We start from the raw sequence: 14,391 nt of genomic DNA, 5'->3' as shown, positions 1-14,391 counted from the left end.
CGCGGCGGCGGGCAGACTCCGCGCTGCGCTCGGCCGGCCGGCAGCATGCGGCCCCTGCTCTGCGCGCTGGCCGGGCTCGCCCTGCTCCGCGCCGCCGGTGAGTGGGGTCGGGCCGGGTGGGACCGAGGGGACGGAGAGCGGAGAGATGGAGAAAGGGGGGACCTCCCGGGAAGGGGGGGGGGTGTGAAAAGAGACGTGAGAGAGCGCGCCCGAAAGAGGAAGGCTGGAGAGACCCGACGCCCCGCAGGAGAGAGAGGAGACAGGCATCGCAGGGCGGGGAGGTCAAGTCTGCAGGGAGGGCACACATCCCCCCAGCGCCCCCCGCCGCCTTCCGGGCCAGCTGCATCCCGAGGGCCTGTGGAGGCGCCCGGGCTGGGCTTACGGTCAGGGCACTCCCTTGGAAGCTGAGTTCCGGCAGACGACGACCCAGGCTTGGCCCAGCAGAGCCAGCGGGCGGACAGGCGGCCCCAGGAGAAAGGCCACGACTTCACCTGCCATCTGGCCGGCCGAGGGCTCTGCGGCGTGGGAGAGGAGGCCAGTGTCTCTGCTTCCAGAGATCTCCCCTGAGGCCCCGAGCTGCCTTGGGTGGGGGTGTTGGGGTGCGGGAGGGAGAGGCCCTCCGGGTGCTCCACAGGCTGGGGGAGCTCCACAGGCTGCTGCTCCCAGCAGGGCAGGTGAGGGGAAGGCTCGGCTCTCACAGCCGTGCCATGGCAGAGGCCTCACCAAGTACCCAGGCCTCCTGCCCCCTCAGGCAGACCCTTGCCCCCACCGGCTTGCCCGTCAGCCTGGAGCCAGTGCAGGTGAATCGCCTAAGTGAAGTACCCTGAGCTAAGATGGGAGCCTCCCAGGCCAGTGCCTTTCAGGGCACAGCCAGCTGTGGGTGTGAGCACCCAGGGGCAGGGTGGAGGCCTGTGCTGATCCTGGGCAGCCCCCCCGCTGAGTAAGTTGGGTCAGCTGCCTTATCTCTGTGAGCCTGCTTCCTCCTCTGTAAGGTGGGGAGAATGACACCCACCCTGCGGAGACTGAATGAAGTCCCCAGCATGGAATTCAACACACACGGGCTCCCTCCCTCATCCCCTCAGCTCCACTGATCTCTCTGAGCCTCAGTTTCCCCACCTATTAATGAAGGAGGACCAACAACTGCCTCCTCAAGGGCTGTATGACGAGTGGCTGGGATTGTGCTCGGCACAGAGCCCATAGAGCCAGGCCTTCTTTCCCCCTTCCTCCCCCGCTGCTCCTGGAGCCCCCCCCCCCTCCCCTCCAGGAGCCGAGGGCACAAAGCCGAGTCTGTGCTCCCCCAGAGGGAGGATCTGGCTGCCGCCCACAACTGGCCGACTTTATTGTGGCCCCTGCAGTCATGACCAGTATATGCGTTTTAATTTAAAACCGTTCTTAAACATTCTTTCTGATTATGCTTGCTTATTGCTACGGATGTTTTAAAAAGGGGGAAAGTATAAATGTATAAGTGTAATCTCACACCGTGTTCGCACAGTGTTGTGTATAATCTTTCAGCCTTCAGACAATTTACCATTGTGTTTCTTAACGTTTGACTATGAAATGTCTTGGATGCAAAGGCAGAGCAGCGGGGCAAACCCCGGTGTTCCTGCCATCCTGCTTCGGCGAGTATTGGCCTGTCTTGTTTCCTCTATCACCCCACATTCTGTCCCCTCCCTCCAATAGTTTTAAAGGAAATTCCGGGCACCATATATTTTCATCCGTAAATATTTCCTTCAGTATCTCTAAAAGATAAGTAATCTTGTTTTTTTTAAGTTTCGTTTATTTAAGTAATCTGCATACCCAGTGTGGGGCTTGAACTCATGACTCCAAGATCAAGAGTCATATATGGGGCGCCTGGGTAGCTCAGCCGGTTAAGCGTCTGACTTTGGCTCAGGTCATGATCTCACAGTTTGTGAATTCAAGTCCCGAATCGGGCTCAGAGCGTGGAACCTGCTTCAGATTCTGTGTCTCCCGCTCTCTCTGCCCCTCGCCTGCTCATGCTCTGTCTCTCTCTCCGTCAAAAATAAATAAATACACATTAAAAAAATTGTTTAAATTCATATGCACTCTCAGCTGAGCCAGCCAGGCACCCCAAAGATAAGTAATATTTTAATAAACACAACTGCAATACCATTATCACACCCTAAAAAGGGATGAAAATTTCTTAATATCATCAAATGTCCACATCCCCCATTGTGTCATGTTTACATTTGGTTTTGTTTTGTCCAAATAAGGTGCACATGTTGCTTTTGGCGGACATGTCAGTTATGTTTCCTTTAACACGTGAGTTCTCTTCCCCCCTTTTCCTTAAGATGTATTTGTGGACGCAGCTGGGTTGTTTTGTCCTATAAAGTTTTCCCGCATTTAGATTTTAGCTGATTGCATCTGCCGCGAGTCATTTAAATGTTCTTCCTTCCCCTGTATTGTCTATAAACTGGCAGATCTGGAAACTTTTGCTGTTCAGCAAGAATATGTTAAGATGGTTTGTTGCTTTAATTTGTATTTCTTTGATTACTACTGAGGTTGAACTTTTTCTTTAAGTGCACATTGGTCATTTCTACTAATTCATGCGAATTGTCTCACGCTTTTCAGTTGCGGTACTGGGATTTTTCATATTGACCTACAAAAGCTCTTTATGTATTGAATGAAGCAAACTGCTTGGAATACTGATAAGAGCCCTTTTTCAAAATTAAGTTTTCTGTTGAGTTCCTTTCCTGTTTTCCTATCAGAGACATCTAAACTCCTAGAGCCTGGTTCTTTTACCAATTGTCACCCATGCCTTGGGGCCCTTTGGGCATTCTCTCATTGTCCGCCCCTGCTCCAGATCCCCGTGGACTGGACATCTGTCTTCCACTGGAATTCTGATTTCTGCTTCAAGTGAAGGAAGAAGATGCTGAAGGGCTGTCGTGAGGGTCACAGCATTTCTTCCTACAAAGATGGATATCGTGGGAGTGAACCAGTCAAAGACATTTCAATCCCAAGCACACATTTGGGCTCTTATGGGGCCCCAGACAGCTGTAAAGGTCATGTGAACAGGTCCTCTTTGCCCCATACCTGTCCAACCCCTCATTTTGTAACTGTGTTCAAGTGTATTTGCTTGCCGAATGATAGGCGAGTTGAGAAGCAAGATGTTGGTGTAGGAAAGCGACTTTATTTGGAAAGCCAGCCAACTGAGGAGATGGTGAACTATTGTCCCAAAGAACCATCTCTTAGAGTATGTGAGTCGGGCTTGTTCTATGTTAGGAAGAGGGGCAAGGGAGTCAAAAGATGACTGATATCTGTAGACATTGAAAACAGTCGTGTAGCTTCTTTGCCCTTGGTCAGTTGATCTTTGTGTGTAGGAATCTGGTGGTGTCGTTCCTGTAAATCTTAAACATAGCATAGTCATTTCTGTATGTACTTCTGTATCTCTTCCAATGAGGCAGGTTTCAGGTAAGAAGGCGGTTTTTGCAAATCTCAGTTGTAAGCAGAATTCCTTCCGTGATTACCATGCCTGTGTGTGGGGCTAAGCAACGTTTCTAAGCTACAGGTTACAGTGACAAGGGAAATAAAAGCAATATGGAGTCAGGCATGCTAAGTTTCTCTCTGTTACCTTTTACAGAGGAGGCAGCTGAGGCCCCGAGAGGGGAGGCCCTTAACTTACACAAGGTCACATGACTGCCAGTGCACAGTCTAGACTGTGTCGGGCAGGTAGGATTCAAATCCTCTCCCTACCACCTACTAGCTATGTAATCTTGGTCATGTTACGCAATCTCTTTGATCTTTAGTTTTCTAATTTGTAAAAACATGATGTAAGCGTTAAATGGGATAATGTACGTAAGCGCTCAACGGAGAGCTTGGCGCACAATGAGTGATCGCTAATTGATGGGAGCTTCCCGTATAGAGTATGGCTATGCCTATTGAAAAGGCGAAGGACCCAGGAATCCAGTGAGTGGGACTGGCTTGTAAGAGAGCCAGAGAGCCGCGTCAGCACCGAGCCCTCTGTGTCCTTGTTGGAGAAGCCCCTCCCCAGCATCCCTTGGACCCCTGCATAGGTTTATCCTTAGAGCAGATGCCTCTCCATCCTGAGAACTGGTCTGTATGACCCAGCAGAGAGGCAGAGCCCTGGCAGCTTCCTCTGCCTTCTTCCATCTTCAGCTCCCCTGGTAGATGCCCTACACGCCATTGGCACAGCACTTGGCAGTTCCAAGGCATCTTCAAGGGCAGGAGTCCCTTTAATCAACACAGCAGTCCTGCCAAGTAGACCTGGCAGGACAGCTCCCTCACCGTCTGAAAGAGAGGCAAAGAACGTCCTCAGTAAGTCTCGGAGGTGGGGCTGCGTCTCTGACTCCCAGCCATGTGTGCTTTTCACGGTGCACAGAGAGAGGTTTATTCTGGATGGTTTCTTACACCTTCTCCGTCTTGTGGGGCTTTTGGAGTGTTCTAGTACATTATGACCCCACGGACTAAAAGAGCATGGTATTCCAAGATAGAAGGAATCAGGGTTTCCATATGGCTCGGGGAGCAGAGCTCTCTGCCAGCCCTGACCACCAGCCAATCTACCTCTGAACTCACATATGAGAAAACGAATAAATACATGTGAAGCCGAGGCGGGGAGGGGGCTTTTTTATGGTAGCCTAGCTTACTTACTGCAACCAGATACTGAATGTACTGGAAATGACATTGAAGTGTTCTCAGAGTGATCAACAAGACTCAGACCCCCATTTGGAAAATGACCAGAGACCAGGGGAGATGGGAGGGCGTGTCTCTCCCAAGAATGTGCCTCAGAATCTGAGCTCTTTCTTGGGGGGCTCAAGGGTCTCTCTCCTGGCTCAGCCAGAGCAGTTCCTCATACTGGAATTCTTCATATACTTGTTTGAAAATAGTATTCTTCTGCTTAAAAAAAATTTTTTTAAACCGCTGGTGGTTTTAAATGAAGCACCAATTTTAACACGAATATTAAATGTGGTAAATTTTATTCTATTATAGTGAGTGCGGTCGAACACAATTAACTCCTAACTGATGGATGTTGCTGGTCAAAGCAGAGTGTGTCTTTGATGATTCAGAAGGCACAGCAATCTTCAGGGTCTCCTCTGGGAAATTATGTGTCATCCCAGAAATCATTGGAGCTGTGCACGCTTTCTTGGTGTTTGAGTCCCAGATACAAGAGGTCCCCTATGCCTGTAAGTAAGAGGGGCCATACTTCCTGCCTCAGAGGATGGGGACCCGGTGGCCATGTCTCTTTAACTGAAGAAGTTAGCCCAGCACCTCCGCTGGGCCTCTGGCCTCCCCGACAGCCTGCTCTCACCAGCCCACTGTGTTCCACCCATGGCCGCCATCCAGGGTGCGCATAGGCCCTGAGTGGGAGCCAGGCCAGGGAAAACAGCCCGGCGTCCAAGAAGGTCCATTTCCCAACTGGCCGGGCAGGGAGGGCGGGAGCAGAGGAAGGAAGGGAACATGGAGACCCACAGCCTTGGCTCCTCCAGCATGCTCATGGTAACCCTTCAGCCTTCCCCACTCCTGACTGTCCCAACAACCCCGTGGGGCAGGCATTATCCTGAGCCCCTTTCTACTGACGGGGAAGCTCAAAGACATGGCAGACGCCCAGCTCTTGTCTCGCTGGAGCTTCTGATCCAAGAAGCAACTTGTCCTTGACTCACGCCGGTTTTGTCCTGGTAGCTAATTTTTGAGGCCTCTCAGCAGGCTGTGAGAGACAAAGCGGCATCCCCCATGAGCCAGATGGGGGTGGCGGTGCGTCAGGCCTCTCCACCCCGAGTTAGCAAGGAGGCAGCAGAGACTCAGGGAGGAGAGGAAAGCTTCCCACAGGCCCGCACCAACTCGTGGCGGAGGGGGGTGAGAACGGGGCTCTCCGGTGTGTTTGGGGCCCTTGTGCAGTGAGGTCAGTGCCAAGTTAGGGACCCATATGGGGGAGGGAGCAGCAGCACAGGCCCCGAGGCAGCTTTCTCTCTCAGATGAGCTCGTAGGGAGGCCTGGATGAGCTCACGGACAGTTGTGCAGCGGAGCCCAGGGCACAGCTCTGTCCAGATGTGAGGGATTAGTGCTGTGTGATGTGGAAAGCAACCTCAGCCAATCCTTTCCCCTGGAGGGCTTTTGGAGCCAAATTAGACCTCATTGCAGACTCGTACAAAACAGGATGTTTTAGGCCGGCGGAGGGGAGTAGATTCATGTTGTTCAGGACTTACAGGGCTGGCGGACCCTCACACTTGGCCAGCCAGGTCAGACTGTTTCCTCCTGGCCCAAGCTGGGGCTGGGAGAGGGCAGGCCGGGCTCCGGGGAGAGGCTTGGCCAGAGGCTCATGGGCGGAGCCCACAGTGGCTGTGTGTGGACACAGATCCACACTGGACAGCCCCCCTTTTCACGGACAGTCCTCCCTGGGGGTGAAAGCGACTCTTCTTGCCCCCCAGGAAACCCTTCCTCTCTAGACTGGGCTCTCCAGTTCTTTCAGCTGAGACAGATGAGTCAAACTTTCTAGTCCCTTCACCATGGCCGCTTCTAGATCTGCTTCTGCCTATCAAAGGCCCAGAACAGAGCACAACCATCCAGGTGGGGTCCCTCAGACCACCCCCTCCCTCTTCCTGAGCCTTTCCCGTCCGTGTATGCGGCCCGCAACGGCTTCTGCTTTTAGCTAACAACCCTATCAGACAACTGGCCTTTATTATGGAAAATTTCAAACCATATATACAAGAGCAGAGAGGGTAGTGGGAAGAACTCCAATGTCCCCGTCACACAGTTTCAACAATTATCAATTTCGGCCAATCTGGTTTGGCCACCCATGCCCCCGCCCACTCCCAGGCCTGGATTACTTTGAAGTGAATCCAAGATATCATAACATTTCATCTCTAAAGATTTCAGTATGGATCTCTAAGAGACTCCTTTTTAAGAACATAACCAGTCCTCACGTGAGCCGCACATATACTAGAAAAAAATAACCAAAATACCATTGTAATGTCTACCCCCCTCCCCAAAGTCAACAAGACCATTGTCTTAAAAAAAAAATTTTTTTTAATGTTTATTTATTTTTGAGAGACAGAGAGAGCGCGAGCAAGGGAGGGGAAAAGAGAGACGGAGACACAGATTCTGAAGCAGGCTCCAGGCTCTGAGCTGTCAGCACAGAGCCCAACGCGGGGCTCCAACCCACAAAGTACGAGATCATGACCTGAGCCGAAGTCAGACGCTGAACCAGCCGACTCCCCTGGCACCCCAAGACCATTGTCTTTTGAAGAGGCTTTTCTAAGTTCAGTGGAGGGAACTAATGGAAAATACAGAAACAAATTGTTCTCCGTGAAAGATGCTCAGGGTGGAAGGGAGTTTTGTCTCTGCTGTTAGTTCTTACCCCTAAGTGGAAGAGCTGGGATCCAGAGAGAGTTGGGACAGGAAAGTCTCAGGACGGGAAGCCTCTGGCAGAGATCCAGAAGGCCAGCTTGCTGCGGTGAGATCAGGAGAAGGGTGCTAGGGGTCCAGTCATTTGCTAACCATGTGACCTTGGGCAGGTCACTCAACCTCTCAGAGTTACACATTCACCAGCAAAATGGCTCACCATCTCTGTCCTCACCTCGAGAACTGTCAACCTTCTAGGCGATTCTGTATGTCCCCTTGGGCCATCCAGCCAACACCTGGGTCTTACGGTTACGACAGTTTGCACCTAGACAGATCAAGTCCAATAACTCTTTGTCCCGACTGTGCCTCAGATGCCCACATCTATTGCCGCAACCTTGATATTGCCACCAGGAAGCTGCTTCACCTCTCAGAGCTGAAGCTGCAATGTCTTTTGCCACACATTCCTTCCGTTACTGCCATCACCCTTCAGCCCCTCTGTTTCTCCCAATTTATTGGCCCTCTTCTTGGCCTCTCTCCTTCCTTATTCAAGCTAGACTCCAGAGCTCATCCCCTTAACTGCTTGCTGGTCAAATCCTCAATCCTTTTTTTGCTTGCTCTCCCCCATACTCTCTCTGCAGACTCCCAGCTTCCGCTCCATCCAGCCACCTGTCCTGGCTACTCCCAGCCTGTCAGGTGGCACACTGTGGGTCTGGGGTTTCCAAAGTTCTTCCCTGAGTTGCGTCCTTCTACATGGCCCTCCTCATTCTCCTCATCTCCTTTTGAAGTCCTCTGTATATTTGCGCCCCCTCCCCAGTGGTCTGCTGATAAAGTGGCTCGCAAAAACAGACAAAAACCAAAACAAGACATTTGCTGGTTTCCATGATGTAAGTGCTCTCACTGCGCCTCCCATTTTAGTGGCTGTGTTCAACAACCCCCCTTACAGAATTCCTGAAAACGTCACAACTAGCTTCCTCTTTCACAAGCCAACGCGTATTACCAGCAGATGATTCCCCTCTTGCTTTACAGAGTGAACAGAGGCCAGCAGGTGAGAACTCACTCAACTTCTTGGCCCTTTGAGTAGAGGTCTGCTGTGCCCCTTGTCCTCTGCTCGGTTCTTTTTTTTCTTTTCTTTTGCTTTTTTTAAACTAATTTATTTATTTATTTTTACAATTTACACCCAAGTTAGTTAGCATATAGTGCAACAATGATTTCAGGAGTAGATTCCTTAGTGCCCTTACCCATTTAGCCCATCCTCCCTCCCACAACCCCTCCAACAGCCCTCAGTTTGTTCTCTGTATTTAAGAGTCTCTTATGTTTTGGCCCCCTCCCTGTTTTTTTTTTTTAATTCATTTTAATTTTTATTTTTTGAGAGAGAGAGAGAGAGAGCACAAATGGGGTAGGAGCAGAAGAGGGGGGGATACAGAATCCAAAGCAGGCTCCAGGCTCTGAGCTGTCAGCACAGAGCTCAACATGGGGCTCGAACTCATGAACGATGAGATCATGACATGAGCTGAAGTTGGACACTTAACCGACTGAGCCACCCAGGTGCCCCTAAATCTTTTTTTTTTAATTTAGTGATTTATTTTTGAAAGAGAGAGAGCACTCGAGTGAGCGTGGGAGGGGCAGAGAGAAAGGGAGAGAGAGAATCCCAAGCAGCTCACAGCCGGGAGACCGAAGAAGGGCTCGAACTCACAAACTGTGAGATCATGACCCGAGCGGAAACACAAACACAAACACAAATATGGAAGCAAATAAGCCCAGAACCGTGAGAGGAACCTTGACTGTGGACCCTTGGGTGGATGATGTTTCTCATTGAAGTTCTGGGCTTGAGAAGCTCTGTGAGACAGCTTCCGAGGGACCTGCACTTCCTGCCGTGCTTCCTCTCAGCCCAGTGTGGTGGGCGAGCACGCCCGGAACTGAGACTGCTATGTCTCCTTTACTTCTGGAAACTAAGTTGACGTGAGAGAATCAATCCCCTCACTTGAATTATTTTGACTTAATATGTTCCTGAGACTTTAACTTTGTCATTTCTGGCTGCTCCCATCATTCAATTTAGATCATTAATATAAGTTAGTATATGCCATTCACCTTTCTGTGAGAATCCCAGATGTGAAACCCTGAGTGAATCTTTCTTTATTTTGAACCGTGAGTTCCATTTCCCCTTCACAGATGGGCTCCTCCTGTCTCACGATGTTTCTTTCTTTCCGATGACACTTGGGCCCTGGGGTTTCCTCAGGTGCTCATTTTCAGCCTTCCTTGGGTAGCCTAGAAGAGTTTGCTGCAGTCACTCTCATACATCTTGCCTAGCTTATTTTTGCCAAATCTGATCACTTATGTATTTAAAACTTCTGAATAATATACATATATCATCAATCTGCAATAATCCTGATTCAAAAAAAAAAGTTCTTCATTCATTCAGTCTAATCTGCACTGAAACCCTTTTTTTAAATTTTATTTTTTATTTTTTAAAATTTACACCCCAATTAGCATATAGTGCAACCATGATTTCAGGAGTAGATTCCTTAGTGCCCCTTAACCATTTAGCCCATCCCCCCCCCCACAACCCCTCCAGCAAGCCTCAGTTTGTTGTCCATATTTATGAGTCTCTTCTGTTTTGTCCCCTTCCCTGTTTTTATATTATTTTTTTCCTTTCCCTTAGGTTCATCTGTTTTGTCTCTTACAGTCCTCGTATGAGTGAAGTCATATGATTTTTGTCTTTCTCTGACTGACTAATTTCACTTAGCATAGTACCCTCCAGTTCCATCCACGTAGTTGTAAATGGCAAGATTTCATTCTTTTTGATTGCCGAGTAATACTCCATTGTAGATATATGCCACATCTTCTTTATCCATTCATCCACCGATGGACATTTGGGCTCTTTCCATACTTCGGCTATTGTGGATAATGCTGCTGCTATAAACACGGGGGTGCATGTGTCCCTTTGAAACAGCACACCTATATCCCGTGGATAAATGCCTAGTAGTGCCATTGCTGGGTCGTAGGGTAGTTCTATTTTTAGTTTTTTGAGGAACCTCCATACTGTTTTCCAGAGTGGCTGCACCAGCTTGTATTCCCAGTCCTTTGTTAAGTTCTTTCCTTCAGGCTGTAAGTGTGGTTGTTTCTTCGACTTAAAAGAACAGAAATGACAACAAGAAACATTCTGTAGACCATGTGATCTGATCTCCCTTCCTTCACAGCCAAACTTCTTGAAAAATGTTTCCCAGGGTCCAAGTTTCCACCTTCCAACCTCTCTTTCCCTTCCCATCCCACAGAATCTCGGCTTGGCTTTGCCTCCACGACTCCGTGAACAGGGTCGGGGTGGAATTTAGCAGGACTTTCCTGTTGCTCTGTCTTTCCATCCTTATCTTGCTAGACTTCCCTGCTGCTTTAGGCCATGCTGACCACTTCATCCTCAGGGAACCTCCTTGCTTCTCTTCGTTTCTGGGACAGTGGCCTTCTTCCTGAGCATCCGCATTCTCCAAGGATCCAGCCAACTCTGCTGCCTCACAGGTACCTGGGGGTCACTGACACAAAACCTGAGCTCAGAACCTTCTGGTGTGATGGCTGGTGGTGCCAGGAGGAACCAAGGGGGAACCAGCGTTGGGGAGGAGAACAATGAACCAAAATCCGGACGGGTCGGACCTCAGATCTTCCATTTAACTAGCTGTGTGACGTAGGATATAGCATTTCACCCCTCTGCATCAACTGGGGATAATAAACAGGTTATTGTAAGGATTGAATGAGTTCGCACACTTGTTTAGCGGGCCATGTGGTACATAGTAAGTGCTCATCAAATGTCCAATATTAATAACTGGTCAGCAATGTCAGTGTGACGACTAAAATATCTTCCCTTCATCCTCTCTATACCTACTGCCTCCCCTCATCACTTCTCACAGGGATTCCTGCAATAACTTCCTGCCTTCAAGGACAAATCCCTCCGATCCATTCTCTGTATTTAAAAAATTCACATAGGACCGTGTGACTCTTGTGTTGAAATAAACCCCAAGATAAGCACTGCGGTTGGCTTATTAGGGCCTCTGGTTTTGTTTCCATGACCCAGTGTCCTCCCATCCACCCTGTACTTTCCAGCCACACCAACTCCCTGAGGGCTTGCACACGGAACCGTGCCATCGTGTGCCTCTCTCTTTGCACACGCCGTTCTCTCTGTCTGCAACCTTGCCTCCCTTCCTTACCTCATCCAGTTCAGGCAGCAGCTTCTTGAAGAAGCCCACATGGGTATGGCGGTGACCATGGCCATAGAGACAAGCGAGTGATTGGGCCAGCCCCCCGGCCCCTCACACCCTGACCCACACCGAGCCTTCCTTTGCTTCTCTGTGACTGTTTTCAGGACCCACCTCACGGAGCCCAGTGCTTTACGGGAGTCTCTAGTGTCACAGGGAATGGTGACAAGGCTTGTTTCTCCACAGCTGCTGAACCCTTCATGCCCTCCCATGGAGACCCAGCTTGGAACACAGGGTGTGACAGACACATGGCTATCCACGGCCGTTTAGACGTCATAGAGGAGGTAATCAGGGTGACTTGGGAGGACGTACAGCTTCAGGACCACCTGGCAGGCTGGCAGCTTTTTTTTTTTCTTTAATTTTTTTAACGTTTGTCTATTTTTGAGAGAGAGAGAGAGTGCAAGCGGGGGAGTGGCAGAGAGAGACACACACACAGAATCTGAAGCAGGCTCTAGGCTCTGAGCCGTCAGCACAGAGCCCGACGCAGGGCTCGGACTCATGAACCGTGAGATGATGACCCGAGCCGAAGTTGGATGCTTAACCGACTGAGCCACCCAGGCGTCCCCAGGCTGGTAGATTTATAGGGCTCAGGACAACCTTGCTTTGGAAAATCGGGAAAACCCATGCCAATTCTGCTCCCTGGCCACCATGTGAAACATCTCCCTGCCCTGTCTGGGCTCTTAGGCTGACCAGCCCTCAACAGACCCTGCCCCTGGTGGGGGGTGGGGTGGGGTGAGGAGAGGGGCTTGCTTAAACCCAGCTAGAGATCGCCACATAATTACACAACGAGATGGTGGAAATTCGGTCACTGTGTTTTGTTACACAGCCATGGTTTGTAACCGGGGGTCTATAAACTCGTGTGGGAAAAAATTACACCTTATTTTCACAAACCTTTAACTGGAATTTAGCATTCCAATTCACTATAAATACAGGCAACAAACCATAGTAGTATTAACAGTACTGTGACTTTGTTCTCAATAGAAATCACAGATAATTTCACTCCATCATAGTTGTTGTGAATATATCCGCACATCATTCATCCTTGCCAGCATGACGTAATTACAGTCGTCGTTAGACCTGATGTTAGTTCGTGTTATTTCCTAAGTTAATAAATACATACATTTTTACATCAAAGATTTAATTTTTAGCACTTGAACAGTATTTTAATGCAGTGGGAATCCTTGGAGATCCTGTATGCTTTATTTTGTTTTCAATTACGGTATTTTTCTGAGAAGGGGGTCTGTAGGTTTCACCAGACTGCTTTTCATTCATGAAAAGGCTAGGAACCCTGAATAAAGAACATTTCAAAATCCCCCACCTGTCATTTGGCAGAATTGCCACCAGGGGGCGGGGCGACAAAAGGAATGTGAGCTCCTAGTGGTGAAGAACGGAAAGGAAAACAGGAAAAAAGGGTGGCTCCTTGTCAAACCTGTTGTGACTGGGTGAAGCGCTTAGGGCCCGAGCCAGCGGCGGCCTTAGAGAACGAAGCCCTAGGATCCTGTCATCAGGGGAATGGCGAGGCCGGCAGGGGCTGAGCCTGAACAAGAAGGGCCCAAGTCCCCTGGCGCTCAGTTCTCTCGCGTCCCACTGGGCCCCCCCCCCCCCCCGTGCCCCTTAGGATGTGGCTGATGGACTTGGCTCCACTCTAGTGCCCCACTCCTGCCCCCCTGCCCCCGCCCCGCTCCCATCTCTCTCGCTCTAGACGGTGGAGAAGACGGTGGAACACCTGGAGGCAGAAGTGAAAGGCTTGCTGGGTCAGCTGGAGGAGCTGGCCTGGAACCTGCCCCCGGGGTCTTTCAGCCCCACGACCCCCGACCTCTTCGGAGACGGTGAGCGGCTGCCTCGGGCTGGGGTGGGGGGTGGGGGGAGGGATGGTTGCCCACCGCACAGGTGTGGCTTGGACAGGCAGGGAGAGGCCTCGGGTCAGAGTTGGGAGGGCATCACCCCCTCCCCGGCCCACCCCCAATGTTCTCTGCCCTCGCCCCCCCCCCCCCCCCCCCCGCGGAGGGCGCTGCAGCCTGGCATCCGAAAGGGGGTTCGGGAAGAGCTGGCACAGTTCACCCGGGTCCCCACCCAGCGCCGCCGGGGGCACAGCGCTGCTGCCTCCTCCGCTGGCCATCTTCCCGCCTCAAAGCTCCTGGTCTCCTTTCAGGTCCCTTGCAGGGAACCACTCCTGCGCCACCACAGAACCCTCCGAGGACGCGGCGGAGGGGCTGCCCCCTGCCCTTCCCGGAGCCCCGAGTTCCCTGTCACAGGACTTGGGGGGGGGGGCGGGGCCTGGGAGCGGGGCCGCGGGGGGCCTTCAGCGCTCCCGAGCCGTCCCTTCTCTTTCAGATGGCTTTGGAGCACCGGAGCCAGAGCTGCCCGGCAACTGGAAATGACACGCCCGTGGTGCAGCTTCTCTGGGCACAGAGTGGCACATGGTGGCCTGCCTTCCTCAGCTTTGTGCACAATAAAAGCTACTCCCTTGGTCCTCTGTGTCTGCTGACCGTGACCCCTATAGCCACAGCGCCTTCTCTGTCCACTCCCACGCCCTGAGGCCCACATCCTCCTGCAGGCTCAGACCTGGGGACTTCTGGCGGGCTGCTTCTGCCCGTCTTCGTTATAGGGGCAGACAGGGCAGGAGCTGGTGCGGAGGTGAGGCACCTGAGGCCCAGACTGGCAAGGGGACACAGTGGAAGGGCCCTTGAGTAGCCTCACTACTCAGAATGTGGCCACAGATGAGCGGCAGTGGGAGCCCGTCACAACCCAGACCTCCTGAATCAGAACCTACATTTCAGTGAGATCCCCAGGGGACAGGTGTGCAAATTTCTGTGTGACTTAAAACCTTTTCTAT

The 14,391-nt window shown here is 51.2% G+C and overlaps 1 protein-coding gene across 1 annotated transcript; it reads left to right on the top strand.

Moving 5' to 3' along the window:
• Window positions 1–14,027, top strand: PLAC9 (placenta associated 9). The gene is made up of 4 exons (XM_042908173.1): window positions 1–97; window positions 11,742–11,839; window positions 13,258–13,384; window positions 13,890–14,027. Exons 1-4 carry the CDS (start codon window positions 46–48, stop codon window positions 13,934–13,936), a joined length of 324 nt encoding a protein of 107 aa, XP_042764107.1. The 5' UTR covers window positions 1–45; the 3' UTR covers window positions 13,937–14,027.
• The last annotated feature ends 364 nt before the right edge of the window (window positions 14,028–14,391 follow it).

This window comes from Panthera leo, chromosome D2, assembly GCF_018350215.1.
Source record: "Panthera leo isolate Ple1 chromosome D2, P.leo_Ple1_pat1.1, whole genome shotgun sequence".
Lineage (NCBI taxonomy): Eukaryota > Metazoa > Chordata > Mammalia > Carnivora > Felidae > Panthera > Panthera leo.
This window is presented reverse-complemented; position numbering and strand designations above follow the sequence as displayed.

Excerpts from the sequence above, each read along its gene's own strand:
- PLAC9 (XM_042908173.1), top strand. The coding sequence starts at position 46 with ATGCGGCCCCTGCTCTGCGCGCTGGCCGGGCTCGCCCTGCTCCGCGCC. Across the intron at positions 98-11,741 it reads CGCCCTGCTCCGCGCCGCCG|CTGCTGAACCCTTCATGCCC; the intron begins GTGAGTGGGGTC and ends GTTTCTCCACAG. Across the intron at positions 13,385-13,889 it reads CCCCGACCTCTTCGGAGACG|ATGGCTTTGGAGCACCGGAG; the intron begins GTGAGCGGCTGC and ends CTTCTCTTTCAG.